Source organism: Neodiprion pinetum, chromosome 2 (genome assembly GCF_021155775.2).
Source record: "Neodiprion pinetum isolate iyNeoPine1 chromosome 2, iyNeoPine1.2, whole genome shotgun sequence".
Taxonomy (NCBI): domain Eukaryota; kingdom Metazoa; phylum Arthropoda; class Insecta; order Hymenoptera; family Diprionidae; genus Neodiprion; species Neodiprion pinetum.
Window position 1 is genome coordinate 31,846,736 of NC_060233.1, and position 15,690 is coordinate 31,862,425.

A 15,690-nucleotide genomic window follows, 5' to 3' on the forward strand; every position below is an offset into this window, starting at 1 on the left:
TCAGAGTTTCTATACCTTCAGGCTCTTCGGATGCTTCCTCTTATCATACCGTACCATCTGCATACCCCGAATCGTTCGTTTTATACAGACCAGTACCACGTGGTTAATAATTCGCCGGCGCTTACGTATTTACTCAAACCATCTACAGCGCTGTAGCAGCGCTCATTTCTACCAGCGCGAAATTAAAAAGAAATTTATAGAAAGGAACGAAAGTGATTATCGTTGCAATAAAGCAATCGAACGAATACCGCGATAAGGTCGTAAGGATCGAGCTGGAAATGCATTACGCATGTAGAATTAATTGAGCCTCGCTGGCTTCGCCAGAGAGCAAATTCGAGCGGAGGCTGCGGGACGCAGCGTCCCAACATGGGATAGTTTCCTCGACGATTAGCCTCAGTTTTTATCGGCAAATTCGCTCCATTTGGAGACGCGACGCTGCTCGGCTTCGATTCCGATTCCGATTCCGATTCCTCCGGTGCGAGTCACCTCCTGGGGGTTTTCTGCATCTTCCTCTTTTTCTCCCCTGCATTATTGCTCCTCCAAGTCCTTCATCTTCGACGGATTTCCTTCGTTTATTTTTCTTTTTTTCTCTTTCATTTCCTCTGTATCGTTTTTTACCCACCGCTCGTTCCTTCGGCGCAAGCCGTTTCAACGGAGGAGACACAAAGAACCGGTCGTTCCAGTCGGAGGTGCCCTCCCTCCCTCCCTCCCTCCCGCCCGCAGCGTTGCTTTATAGCCGCCGCCTTCAACGCGTGTGTCGCTTTTACCGCGTGTTTTACTCCACGGCTAACAAAACTCGATTGACGAAATTGTTGAAAGTGTTGAAAAGTTGATTTGATAATAACAGGTGGACGGGGAAATGACCAGAAAAATAGTTGGTACCTGCTAGTGCTGTGCGATTAATCGTTTCTCGAATTAAGCGATTAATCGACGTCTTCGATTAATATACCGACTGACCTGGAGAATTATTACGAGGCAACTTCAATTAATCGATTGATCGGAAAAAAGAATATTCGAAAATCGCGATCAATCGATTAGTCGAAGCTGCCAATTAATCGAACAGCACTAATACCTACGATTTTCAGTGCAATCCATCTGGAAAAATAATATTCTTAGGCGAATTGGATCCACAGTTGTTATTACAGTCGTAGGACCAGTTTATTGAAATAATACCGAGACATGATTTCAGTGACCTTTGAGAAACTTTTCATTTCTAGAAAGTTGGAATGAATTCATTTATTCTTAACAGTACAGAGTTTGGTGAAAACGAAAGAAATCATTTCGTCCGGTTTCACTCATTCGTTTCTTTTAGTTTGTGTGTAACATATGCATGCATGTAATACCGAATAAAATTTTACCTAGTATATAATTATCCCGACAATCATAGATGTACGTATAAATCGTTTGATCCTCATATCCCGTATCTTTTTTTTTGCAATCTTTTTTAAGAGCCATACAATCTGACATCCACGCATTACATGCATATTCATGAACACAGCGTGGATCGGAGGCACAAGTTGTGTGACTAGTTTTTTTTTCCATCTTGCAGCGTATAATCGTGGATATAGAAACGCGTCATCCGATCAAACCGTGTCGCGACTATATCAACCGCACCGGTTAAAATAATCTAATAAATTTCTAAAAATCGACATACGCGATCGCGTTCCAGAGTATATATTAAAATCTATCTCGGTAGATCGTGAACGGAATATGTTCCACCCATCCGGCATTTAATCCTCGTTATTTTATTTATCTTGTCCATAAGCGTGATGGAATCTATATATGTATAGTGCACATGGGAAAGAACTTGAAAGCGAAATCAACGACAGCCGGATTTTCGAACGGCTATATATATACATTATATACAGCAACATAAGGAGAGTGAGAGTCGCATAAAGGTATGCAAAATTTCAATCTCGATCTTAAAAGGGAAACTTGTAATAAATAGTATTCGGCACAACATACGGCTGCGAATTACATAAAATGCATCTCCGGCTACATTTTAACGTTACCTTAAAATTCTACTCGTCATTTCTTACCCTTGAAATTAATGCGAGAAAACATTTGCACGTGCAATTAAATACTCAAATATAATATGTTCTATATGTTCATTCACGTTGTGGGTACACCATATGTAAACATGTATACTTTACAAATGATATGATCTTCCGGAGAGAGAAGGAGAGTGTGTGCGTGTGTGCGTGTGTGTGCGCGCACGAGCTTGCAGCATAAACAGCACACTACTCTAAAGGAAAACACCGCAAACTGTAGTTTATTGTATTACTTCCATACAACGCGGTAGCGCGCTATTCCAAACCATGCAGTACTGTACCATATTAGATTTTTTCTCATGCCAGGGCGTGCATGTATCATGTGCCCGCGGCGGTGGAGGGTGAATATGTGTGTGTAGACATGTACGCAGGAATATGAAGCACGGTACAACGTCATATGAGCTCTTGGCTGAAAACCTTACCGCACATATACATATCGTACGCCTCTTTGCAAATTTGCAAAATTGAACCCGTCCTTCTTGTGCGGCTTCTTTTCTTTTCTTTTCTTTTCTTTTCTCTTTTTTTTCTTCTTCTTACTACTACCTTTTTCGGCTTCTTCGATTTTTTTCGCGGTCGTCTCATAGGAATCTTTCAATTCGAATGTGCATGTTTCTTGGCTGTGTTTTTTTTCTTCTTCTTATTTTTCTTCTTCTTTTTATCAAGCATGCGATCGATGATTGGTTTGTCGTTATGGCACCAGAATTCCCGACTTCTCAATCTAAGCATTCTTCAATTTTTCCCCCTCTATTTCCTTAAAACGTTTCACGAATGAATGTGAGAAAAAAAATATACAAATTCCTCGTGTAATTAGGTACGTACTTTGACTCTAATTAAAATCGCAGAATCACTCTGCGGGCAGCTGAAGATGCTCGGGTGGAACGTACGGTGGAAGCTGATCTTTCAGAAATTCCAGTTACCTACATAAGCATACTTTTCATGTTATTTGTACGTTATATTTTTTTTTGCAACGTGATCGTTGAAAATCTCGGCGAAAATTTTGTTTTATTACGCAGTTACGGGGGTAAGTCGGATCATTAGGTATTCTGAAAGATATCGTTGAAGAAGCTATGTATTAAACCTATATACATTATACCCGTATACAATGTATACTTAATGTAAAATGTACCCTCGTGCCACGCGACGTGGTTGATCAAAAAACAATTAACATAAATTTCTTTTCCTCCTCTTGTTCGCTCTCCGTCCCTCAACTGCCGTTTGCGTTGCTCACGTTCACCTGAAACTTGCACATTATTCTCATTCGGTATTCTTTCCGTGCGCTACAAGTGTTCCCCAGTTCCACGAGGGCCCGCAAGGACTTGAAACCTAATCCCTTTGAATGTGCTTTTGCACCTATTTCACTTTGCTTCCCCTTTTTTTGAACCCTTATATCTTACCCCAAACTAATTCCTACATCTTTTCTTCCAAAGCTTGTTCTAATAATCCTCGCACTGCAATAATTACGTGATTATAATAATTCATGAGTTTATCGAATCCGAAATGAAAAATATTTTTTAATAGAATCAATAATTTTCATTTTTTTTTTTTTTTTATGTCAATTTCGTGAAAAAGAAAAAAAATGAACATCGAGTAGAACTTCAAATAATCTAATGAAAATTTGCGAAGAATTGATCAAAGTGTGAAAATTCTGCATAAATCATATCCGGCTACGAAAGACATTGACAGGTAAGCGGTTGCATGGCAGAAAGAAACGAAAAAACAAAATAAGGTGTATAAATAAAATTGAAAAAAAAGAGATACCGAAAATAAATTTGTACGATCGTTCGCAGGCCCGCGGTGACTTTGGTCGCGCCTCGCAAATCATCCCCAGTGGCACATACAGACAAACACAACCCTCTTCCATGGTTGTCCAGGTTCTACGAACGCGAATAAACGGTGGAATTCAATTTATAGGTTTGCGTGACGCTGCTCTCACTTTATCTCTCTCTCTCTCTCTCTCTCTCTCTCTCTCTCTCTCTCTCACTCCACTCGTTTCTCTTGTGGCTCGATCCTTGCGTCGAAGGGTGAAAACACGTATGCATGGGGGGTACGTTGAAAAAATCCAAAACAAAACGAAATAAAGTAAAAAACGTTGTCAAAAAGAAGGCGAAAAACGAGCGTACGGTACGCGTGTAACTGGATTAGCGTATATTATTAAATAAGCACCCTTGCGCCCAAATGTAACTCTGTCTGCGTGTATCACCCACGTATCTACCCACCTTCGCGTACGTCTTCTCCGTCTCGCCCGTCCTCAGAGGGAACCCGTACTGCAGGTAAACTCGCACACACGTGCTTTGCAGCTCGCCTAACCAGCTAGCAAGATGAGTTGAAAGAGCGGAAAAGAAGGAGGCAGGAGTGAAGGGGAAGTTTATATTTATTTTCGTTTTAGCCGCTCATGCAGCTTTCGACGGGGTCGCTCGGTGGCCAAAGAGAGAACGAGAGACCGAGAGAGCGAGCGAGCCTTGCGGTCAATTAGCTCGAGGATTTTAAAATAAACACTCTGTAGCTCTACTTAAAACAAAACCCTTTCATTTGGTTGTCCTTCCACCTCGAACCCCCTTCCAGCTCTGGTTTCAGCCCAAGCCCGAAGATTCGTAATACGCGTGTGGTGAAAATGTTGAAGGATCAGAAAATATTAGGGCTGCTGTATCAAATTTTTAGAGACGCGAAAATCTCTTTCTCAGAATCCTTGACGACGTCGAAAGTCGAAGCGCGAAAAAATCGAAATGTCAACAGGTCAAAGTATAAAAAACTGAAGCGTAGAATCGTCAAAATTAATAAGAATGATTTTCTATACTTTACCTACTCAAATTTTGAGTTTCGAATAAATTTTAACTTTTCACGTTTTAAAAGTTCTGTTGAATGGACTGTCGCGTTTTTGAACATTCGATGTTGCGACTTTCTTATTTTCTGACCTTTCCCAATTTTTACCCCCATCGGGATAATAATATATTTCGAATTTCCGTATTCTTATTCAATCGGGACGATTCTATATTCTGACTATTCTATAATATTTTGACTTTCTACATTTTTAAATTCTATGGAATGGAGTTTCGCTCTTCTCAAAATTCGACACATCGACTCTTTCACTTTCTAATCCTTATTCATCCCCCCGTGAGGGACATTTGTCGATAAGATCAGAAACCAACTGCCGGAGGCTTGAAAACGACCGAGAATACAGCAGAGACGTCTTAAACAAACGTCGACAATGCGACGTATTATCGCGGATCTTGAAAGTTGATTATCACTCGGCTTGACACTCGGTCCGACTCTAAATTAACCTAACGGAAACACGGAGCTCGTCTAAGCTTCTTTTGCATGGGAACGTGAGATAGGAGATCGAAGTCACCGAGGGAGAAATTTTCAGATCACGTGTAATGTAACATGCGAGTCCAACAAAAGCGAGAAAGGATTCGTCTCCGCGAGTCGGCGGACCAATTATTACGCACCATATAATAAACTTGTTTTTAGATGATTATCCTGAAATTCAGGTTAGACAATAAAATTAGTGGGCGTGCTCTTGAAGCCTCGAATGAGAAAATTACTCTATTGTCAACTATTTAGACAGTTTACTCCCAGCCACTACAGCCTGCGGAAGCACGCAGCGGAATTTCACTGTACGAACGATTATTTTTTACTAGATTGTCCTCTACGAGGATGGGCAATTTCCGCGATCTGCAAGCTGTAATCTTGCCGGGCGTCGCCCGGAGTAGGTACAAGTTATACACACCTACACACGTATCTGTATACGTGTAACAATTCGCAAATTAGTCGCCAAATTGGACTGGGACAATATTTTACGAGGTCGCGATGAGTGCCGGTCCATAATTTGCGGGAATCTCTAGTTCCGATTAGTTCCGTGAATGTGGGCTTTTTGCTCGCCGACGAAACAAAAACACGAACTAAAAATGGAATGAGAGAAGGAGAGAAGAAGTAAAAACGGTGAGAGTGCATTCAATCCTTAGGTTTGATTGATCGCGCTTGATGTTGCGTTGCTTATGTGTGAATAGAAAAACAGAATGCCCGATAAAAGTACCTTGCCCAAGCCGGACGTCGTCGTCAGTCCAGCAATGAGGAGGAGAATTACATCCCGTGCGTGAAAGTAGAAGATAGATACCTGCGTGCATGCTAGCATCGCGGCACTTCTAGGTCAAACATATCACAGGGAATAAATAAGACAGACGTATCCGCGGCTTCGCGGACGAATTATATTGAAAATACAATTTAGAAATATAGAAGTGACATTCTTTCTTCGTTTACCAAGCAGCTTTTACACGCCGATTAAGCGCAAGCTGCGATCGCGGCCGCGCGTTTTTGCATGACTTTTCCCGATGCATGAGATGCGAGATCATCTTGCCGCAAACCGGATTCTTCCGCGGAGCAATTCCTCCGGGTGTATACGCAAAAAATGCGCCAATACTGGTTTCCTATGAATTTATGCATTATTTTCGTGACTGTATGACGGATGCAATGATGTGTACGTAAGTATATAAGTATAATGCCGGATTAACAAGGCTCCGTTCCACTGGCACAGTGATCTCTGGATGATCTGCCGCTCGTTGCGTTTCAGTCCGAGTTCTCTCTTCGTATACCTAAATGACTCGTTCCTTTGATCTTTTACTCCGCACTTATCACACTCATATTTGAATTTTTTATTACTGTCCAACCGTTTCGTTGTCACAGATGGCATCTTTCCTTACTGCAGGCATCGCACATTTCTAATGCAGACGGAGTCCCGCGGCCTCGAGGTTGCGATTAGTGGAATAGCTGCAAGTGGTGTTAATAAAATGATATCATCGACACCCGATTCTGCATGACCTTTGATTCTCGCCGCCTCGAGCCTCCGCGATGAAAAAATAAATAGAAATACGAAAAAGTAAAATCGCACGACGGTATAACGAAGAACGATTTACCGCTATAGGCTATGTAATTAGCGAATACCTATTCGCACATTTACATTTATACATACATACCTGTATATAATATACATTGAAATAAATATCTTTAGCTTATCGTTTCCGCGCGGAGAAATCATATATGAACAAAACAATATACATACTCATTAGAGTGAGCGGCTTCGGATAACTACACTGGATGCGGTGGGTATGTGTAGAGGGTATAAAAAAAAAATATAATAATAATAATAGTGACAGCGAGGAAGAAGTAATGCTGCCGTTCGAAAATAATTTTCCGGTACATCGTATAGCGACGTTGATGTACCTAAGCGTGCAATATATGCGCTTCAACTCACTTTCGAAACTGGATCATTCGAGGCGTCGACTCAGCGAGTACAGGAACCGATTAACTCTTCGTCAAGAGGAATGAAAGTAAATTAATATCTCAATAAAGATACGGTGGCGGGATGGATATTGATGAAATTATTTGACGAAGGTTAGGGACGAGCGAACAGAGGAAATACAAAAAATCGAACGAGCGCATATAATTTATTACCGACAGATGTGTAAATACCTGAATTCGCGTTCAGACTTTATTTAATTAAATCCATTTGGTCCCGGTTTGTTGAATAAATTAGAAGACTTTCGTACTATAGTTTCTTTAAAACGAACACGAAGTTAAAGGACAACAAAGGGAGTAAGATTAGATTATTATTATCCGGCAGTCGAGAGTCGATCGGAGAAATCGTGAAAGATTTCTGGACCGAGGTGCGAATATCGGATGCCGCGACGTGGTTGCATACACTTACACGGCGTTGGTATATTAGACGATTTGATTGACATTGGCGGGACATATCAGGGTAAGTATATCGGACGTAGAAGAGGTCGTTAACTCGTTCGCAATAAAGTGAGACACGCTTTCTGCGAGAAGTGTCTACGCACCCGTTTCGCCTTGACCCGGACGACGCGACGCAGCCCATCGCGACGGCGACGAAGCTGCGGCGGCTAGTCGCGATGGGGATAGATTTTAAAAATTCAATCTAGGAGAGAGAGAGTGAAGAGCCGGGAATATAAGAGGCTCTCAGGGCGAAGTCATTCTCAGTTTGTTATGCATTTCACGCGGACGGTGTTCGACGATCGCTCAATTCTGGGCAACCAGACGATCACGAATGACGATGGATAACAGATTCATTTTCAAAGTAATCCAACTTGTTCATACATTTTCGAAAAACAAAAAAAAAAAAAAAAAAAAAAAAAACGTGTTTCTTTGCATATTCATTTGTGGTGGTCAGTTGTCATGGTTTTCTATGTGCAGTTTTGCTTTCATTTTATTTTTCATACCGGTTTGAAAAGGCTCGTCGGAAGGGCGTTCGACATTATCAACCTTCATTTTGCAAACTGTGAAATTAAGGAACGCTACATCATCGTTTTGCAACGAGCATGATTTTTACACTCGATACTAACCGGTTATTTGCAGCGATTCGGACTTTTGAACACTCTTGATAAAGAGACCGTAGCGTACATTTGATCAGCTTAATTTATAGCATTACTGTGCCATTTAACGTGTTGATGAGTTACATGAAGGAGAAGTTTTCTATTTGTGTTAATCTGATGTAAAGTTCTTTCGCGATTGTGTTTAATCGCTTAATCATTTTTAAATATTATGGACGCTCAGTTTCGGTGTATTTTTAATTTGTTCAATATTTTTTGTTTTTACGATATCAACCAAGACTAGTTAAATAAAACGCGTTATCAATGGAAAATATGGAATAAAAAAAAAACCGATTTTGAGTTAAAATGTGGAATGTATTACAATTATACGGACAAGAAATTTTTATACTGAGAGTATAATAATCATACAACAACTGTTATGAAACAAAATTTTGTTCTCTTGCAACTCACAAAGATTTGTTTTTTGCAAGATATTTTGAAACATCGTTTATGAAAAGTGTTTCTAAATTAATTTGAACGAAGTGCATTTGACGTACACAGTAATGTGAATAAACTTTACTTCACCATTCTTTCAATCTTGTAACGATATTTTATTGTTTCTGTTTCATCTTACACAGACAATCTTCTTGTTGCTGATAGCGACAACATCCGAGGCAATATTCTTTGATTAGTAAGTATTTTTAAAAATTTACGACGCTAATTATTCTGATGAGACTCTCTGTCACCGGTTAAATATAATAATATTCAATAATTACTAGTAATTGATGAAAAAGTCAACTTTTTTTCCCACCCCGTGTACCGATATAAAACTTTCGGACTAAATCTAGGCCGCGGTGCAGATTCTATCGCTCGAATTAGCGAATCGTGCGGTTTGCCGATAAATTAACCAAATCCGGAAGCGCTAATCCTAGTTAACCGCGATGTGGGCTTTGATCGGTTCGCGTATTTACCAGGGTTCAAAAGTTAAAACCATTACCTCGGTTTCGCCGCCGGTGCCTCCGGGATTTTGCAGGGTCGTAAACAGCGTCTGGATATTTAACAAACGAATCAAGCGTTTCTTTGGCCTCGGTAAGTCCATCCAATGAAACCTTTTCCGCATTATAGACACGCGATGGAAATTCAAGCCAGAGACTCTTCTCGGCGAGTGCATCACGCATGCATGGAGCGATCCAAAGTCGTTCGTTCACTTGAATGTTCGAACAGTTCGCTGATGGTAATGGGGAGTTAATTATAAATCGATGACAATCTGACCGGCCAGCCGCTGCTCGCTGTTCTGCTTTGAACGTTAAATCATGGGGATTGGATAACTCGTCAAACTACCGAATATCTGCGCCACTGATTTTTGGAACAACAATAAACTGATTTCGAAGCCCTGTTTGACTAAAAAAATGTATAAAAAACAATAACTGTGAAATATAATATCGACAGCTAAAAACACAATAAATAGTTACTTATATCGAATTTCGTCGTAATTTCAGCAATACTTTTTTATAGAATCATAATTTTCTATACTACCGGTAACGATCGAAATTTTTCTCAGTTCGGGTTCGGAACAAATGATCGAATCGCTATTTTTCAGCCCGAAAAAAGCGCTCATGGACTTCTTCCATTCTTTGAAAGAGAAAAAGGAATCCGCGAAGAAGTCTCACGACGACGTTCATCACTATCATCTTCACTATTATCCGGTGCCGGTGAGCGTCGTCATCGACGATCATCACGAGCACCTCAAGGCGCCAGGGAAGCATGAATTGGACAATTTGCACAGGTGATAATAAAGCCGTGCAAACAGTTTACATATGCGATCTTATCCGCGATTTCATCGCCGTCATAGATGCGTCGTAACGCGATCACCGATCCTTTCAGAGAGGAGCTGAGATCCTTGGGATGGACCGATCAGGAGTACAAACACGTGCCTGAACCAGAACTAATTATTCCTAAACACCAGCATCACGAAACTGGCGGTGATCTTTGGCCTCAGCAACATCAGAGTCACCTTTCAAACGGTTTGACGCTTCAAGATCAGATTGACATCGCTGGTTAGTATTTCTCACGTGAACTTTATTCTCTTCTTCTTCTTCTTCTTCTCATACCGTACGTTTCCATTTTCTTCGTTTTTTCTGCCCTAATTTCGATGCCCGTAGCGATTAGGCAAAAGATAGAGCGGCACTCGAAGCAGCAGAAGTACCAACCGACGGTGGAACACCATCATCCGACACACATATCTCTCCATCTTCCTTTCCATCAGGAGATCATACTTCATCAGCCGGCCCCCGCAAAGGAGGAAAAAAAGGTTCACCCGTTGACAGCATTTTTTGAAAAACTTCACAGCATTAAAAATTCTCTCTTCAGTTCACACGATGACAAAAAGTCCCATCAATGTGACGATAAGAGCGAAAACGTCGCCACCATTACCTCGAAAATCAAGTCGAGCAACGCTTTTACAATTTATACGTTTCATCCAAAAAATTTGAGGAAATACTGAATTTATTTGCATCGTCCACTTTTTCCCCGTTTCATTTTTTCTCCATCGAGATTGGAGTCAGTTTTAGTTTTTCAATTATAGTTTCTATCACAGTTTTACCCAGAGGCTGAACATTTAATTAAAAATCTCTACGTCAATACAGGCCAGATTCGTATTTCTATGACATAACTAATCGCGTGTTTTCATCTTTCGTATGTTTTATTTCTTGTTTCTCTTTTCGCCCCCCTCTATTAGTGCGTATTATTATATCTTCACTGTCGATTCTCACATGCATAATAAACTGCTCCTGAACGATATGGCGCAGAGAAAATAATTGAGGTGAAAAGTTTGTACATGCGGTGAAGTCTGCGGGTAACGTTTTCTCATTATAACTTTTTCGTTATTTATTCTTTGTCTTTTATTTCATCACTATCATTACTGTTGTTAAACTTTATTTTACTTCATAAAATTTCGCAAGCTATACGTTTAGCAGCTATACGTGTCCGAACTTCCGGTTTGCTGATATTATATATTAATTTGCGAATAGAGCGTTTTCTCGTTGTCACATAACGCAAAACGAGTGCAGTGTCGAATGTTGATTTTTTATTGTATAAAAAAAACCAATTGTGATTATAAGTATAATTGGCGTGTGGTACAGTTTTATCATCCTGTTTCCCAATTTCCTCAAACTTGCCAAATGTAGTTAGATTTGTAAAAATATTTTCACGCTTCCACGTAAAAGGTCGAGCATTCTGAAATTAGTATCGAAAAATGTAAAATACGTTGCAATAGAATAATGTAAATATTTACCGGTTATAAATGGAAGAGATGAATTTAAAAAAAAAAAAAACTGTTATTCTCTCTTCGCGTGTATTTTATACCCGATGTAAACGTAATATAATAATATTAATACAAGCCGAAACGTCGAATCACACGGATTTACGTTTACGGCTGTTATACACGTGTATATACATTATATTACGGGAAATGCTTGCACTAGTATGGACGAGAGAATGAAAGGGAGACGAATGATGTTTGGAGACAGATATTTTACGGACCGGTGTAAAAATTTATTTGCCAATGACGCTGCATGGACACCGCTCGGCTATATACCTATGTATATACATAAATTTGGAGACAATAGAAGAGGAAGAAGAGGAGGAGGTGGAGGAATGGTTGCCTGCGTTGAAAAAAACGGGGAGACGTATTCGGGCAGGATGCGAACTCCGACCGCAGTCGACGTTGTCATAAATCTGTTTGTGCGAGTAGGATATTTGAAAAAAAGGTCAAAATGAAAATGACATAAAATAAAAAATAAAATCAGCTGTCCTTCTAGGCTTAAATTTTATACCTCTTCTTTTACATCCTCTCTTTGTTTTTTCACCTACCGCTGACGAACCCAACTTACGGAGAACCCGTCATTCTCTTACATTCACTCGTTGTATCGTGATTTTTCACCTCGCTATTCATTCATATTTTTGGGATTCCCATCGCACAATTCTCATAACACACCGCAATGCATCGAAACGCCTTGATCCTTGATCAACGAGCAACAAATTCGAAATGTAGCGCATGTACTTACCGTGCTCCACGTCGGAGTCCCGATGCAGATCACACGGACATTTTCAAGTCCACGTCGCCGTCACGAACTTATCAATTGTGGCGTCAGGGGCTCCAGCCACACACATGTACACCCACTTCAAAACAAAAACTCCTCAATATTTAGCCACTGGAACCGTTGATGCTTTCTTTCCGCGATGTCAACAATCCGGAACACCGATCAATTCGATACGTGCAATCTGCTCATAATCAGACGCCGGCATCACTACGCGGTCATGCGAACACCTTGATATCTCAACCGCAGAAAACCGGGCGCCTTTAATATGTATCTAAGATTTTGAATATCTAAAATTGACGCCCGCCTCCCCCCCACCCCCCGGCCCCCGGCCCCGTATCGCTATTGCTTACAAACCGATATCTACTTAACTGCCTCGAACACTTCCGATCGTCAAAACGTCTAGAACTCGACTGAAAATTCTGAAAACCAGCTCGCCGATTTCTGCCCGATTGTAGCGCCCGATTCCAGTGGCTAGTCCGAGAAACTTTTGACTGTCAATAAACGGTCCGTTACTCTTGCACACCTCATTCAAGTTCAATCTCTAGCTGTAATTACGGCGAGAAAAATATTTTTATATTCTGATTTAAATTGAACTTGTCTTCCCCTGTATTAAGATTAACGTGAACGTAAATTTTTTTTTTTGCTTGTTTTCATTTTAAATAAGGATTTGTTACAATTAGTCGGGGACAACACTTGTGTTAACATCTTTTGGTCCGTGCTGCAGGCCGAAGATTTATGATATGTGAGTTGATTTATAGCTTCTTGGAAGAGATTATTATTCGTGGTTAATTAAACAATACGTACCGGACTCTTCGGAAGGAGAACCGAAAATAAGACGAAAATAAAGGTTTTAAATGATACGGAATGGAAACCGCAGATCAACCGGCAACCAAAGTTAACGTTCCAATTGTCAAATGTGAAGTCGAAGAGAAGAACGAGTTGAAAAAAGGAAACGGATAGAGCGAACGCATTATGATGGCGTGAAATTCAATTTTCATTCCGGAGGATTTCTTTGCAAATTTTTGTATATAATACTTATGCGATTCGTTGATCAATCTATAAGATATAAGATAAATATTTTAAACTGTGGTTTGCACGAAATAATTAAAAATGAGGAATGAAAGGGAAATTCAAAAGGGGGTCCCAATGAGGAGTAGGAAAATAGCCGAGCCTCGACCGTTGAAAGGGAGGGTATGAAACGAAATGATGAAAAAAAAACAAAAAAAAAAACGGGGGTGAAAATAAAAACGGAGAGAGACATAGAAAAAACAGATATAAAAAAAAAAAAATTCAATTAATTCCGAATGTGTGACCTTTGGGTAAAAATGGCAAATGTTTTTTTAGGCCTTTATACCTGATACCCCATCTCCTCCTCTCTTTATCTCTCTCTCTCTCTCTCTTAGCCGGCAGAGAGAACCGATGGAGCCAACGCAGGAGAGCGTACGTTTGAAATGAAATTAATTTTTTTTTCCACTTTTCTCTCACGCTGTTGTGTGTTTTTTCCTCTTTTCCTTTTTTTTTTTTTTGCCTTGTTTTAATTCTTGTAATTAGAAACAGAAGGGGTTCGTGTTGATTCTCGACGTTTACAATTAGAACGAATTAAAAGATAATATTACGCACCGTATTTCATACGCGCGGTGCTGAGGGCGAGTTAATTTCGATCTCTTGAAAAAGAGGAACGATTTTTCTTTTTTTTTTGTCATCTCTTTCCCTTTACGTATTATTCATTATATACATATATATACATACACACACACACACACACACATATTGCATGCATATATACACATTCCCATGTGTACACGCACGTCTGTCAACCGTATTTTATCCTTTCAATTTATTTTCACAACCGCTCGTCTCCCAGCGATAATTTTTGTGCTTCACGGAAGAGAGAATAAAAAGCCCGGAAAAAGCAATAAAACAGAGGAACATCGTTATTTCAAAAAGTAAAAGGGACGCCGCGATCTCGCATGCATGTATTAGACATACGTATCCATACGTATGTATGCATATAGACATATACAGATGTAATGTATCTGTTTCCATAATTCTGCAACTTATCAAATACAGCCAATTGGAGGTTGAGGTCGCTGTTTCCGTGCGGCAAGAAAAAGACGCAGGATGGTGGAAAGGGAAGTGGAAATGGAAGTCGGATGAGGGGCAGCGGGAGGAGTTGGTTGGATTCGGATGTGAAGTTTTAAAAAATACGTATCTCAGATGAAATTGAGGCACGTACCACCGCAATACGTTATAGCTGGAACGTTTTATGAACTGAATAAAGTATCGCAATAGGTGTAATGCCTCGGCCATTTATGCTGAGTTATCGCTGGGTATTTCACAGAATTGGCTTCGAAGCGAACTTTGAATTTGATGTAGCGATTCCGCAAAGTCCCGATACAGATTCTAACACCGCGTATCTACCAACCACCGCTTATATTCAAACCTTTTACGGATTTTTCTCCCGATAACCTTACGTAATCATTCACACGCGTTACAAATTAACACTCTTTTTCACTTCGAAACTATCGAAAATATTGCTTAATCAACTTTCCCAACAAGTCTGCGAACTTTCCCTCGCACAGATTTTGGCAAATCGAAGATCTCTTCAATATGCGAAAATCGAAAATATTGGAATTAAAAAGAAAAGTTTAGACAACGTTGTTACATCTCAAATTACTTCATATTGGTTTAAAGTCTAGTAGATTCTTTAGATTTTATTCAACGACGACTCGTTTTATTCAGGAAACTATTTTTCACAGTTTTTTCAGTAGTCAATTCTATATTACAATTTCTTGGTCATAACCAATATCGGTCCGATATTGTAAAATTGAATACTCAACGTACTCAACGATTTAAGTGTTTTATAGCAAATCACTGTAAAATAGTATTCCGAATAAAACGAGTCGTCATCGCGTGAAATCGAACGACTCTACTGAATTTTCAACCATCGCAAAGCTATTACAAATCGAAGCCCTCGATACATCCGATCCACAGCAGATTACAATTCCCATATCTGGTATTTTTGCATTTCCAAAGCAATCTCCTCGGGTTAAGAATATATGAAAATTTGATAAACATTAAACGACCTCTCCGTGATGTCGTTGATAAAAAGTATCGATTTTTGGCCAATCAAGCTCCGCGAAAGGCTCGTATTTAAGGGAGCTTTCCAGTGTGAAATTTTCAAAAAATCGATTTTTTTTTTTTTGCTTTATCGAA

At 39.9% G+C, this 15,690-nt stretch overlaps 2 protein-coding genes across 2 annotated transcripts in view; one reads left to right on the forward strand and one right to left on the reverse strand.

The window, feature by feature from the left end:
• LOC124211344 (uncharacterized) overlaps positions 1-12,641 on the reverse strand; it is a 73,209-nt gene extending 60,568 nt beyond the window's left edge. The window contains exon 1 of the mRNA XM_046610317.2: positions 12,439-12,641. The gene's annotated coding sequence lies outside the window, so the exon portion shown is untranslated. The remainder of the gene's footprint in view (positions 1-12,438) is intronic.
• LOC124211345 (uncharacterized) lies at positions 8,003-12,185 on the forward strand. Its single transcript, XM_046610318.2, has 5 exons — positions 8,003-8,142; positions 9,013-9,065; positions 9,975-10,160; positions 10,259-10,431; positions 10,537-12,185. Exons 1-5 carry the CDS (start codon positions 8,113-8,115, stop codon positions 10,875-10,877), a joined length of 783 nt encoding a protein of 260 aa, XP_046466274.1. The 5' UTR covers positions 8,003-8,112; the 3' UTR covers positions 10,878-12,185.
• Positions 12,642-15,690: the final 3,049 nt, after the last annotated feature.

Coding starts and splice junctions, on each gene's coding strand:
- LOC124211345 (XM_046610318.2), top strand. CDS start 8,113: ATGACGATGGATAACAGATTCATTTTCAAA. Junction 8,143..9,012: donor ATAACAGATTCATTTTCAAA/GTAATCCAACTT, acceptor CATCTTACACAG/ACAATCTTCTTGTTGCTGAT. Junction 10,161..10,258: donor GAATTGGACAATTTGCACAG/GTGATAATAAAG, acceptor CGATCCTTTCAG/AGAGGAGCTGAGATCCTTGG.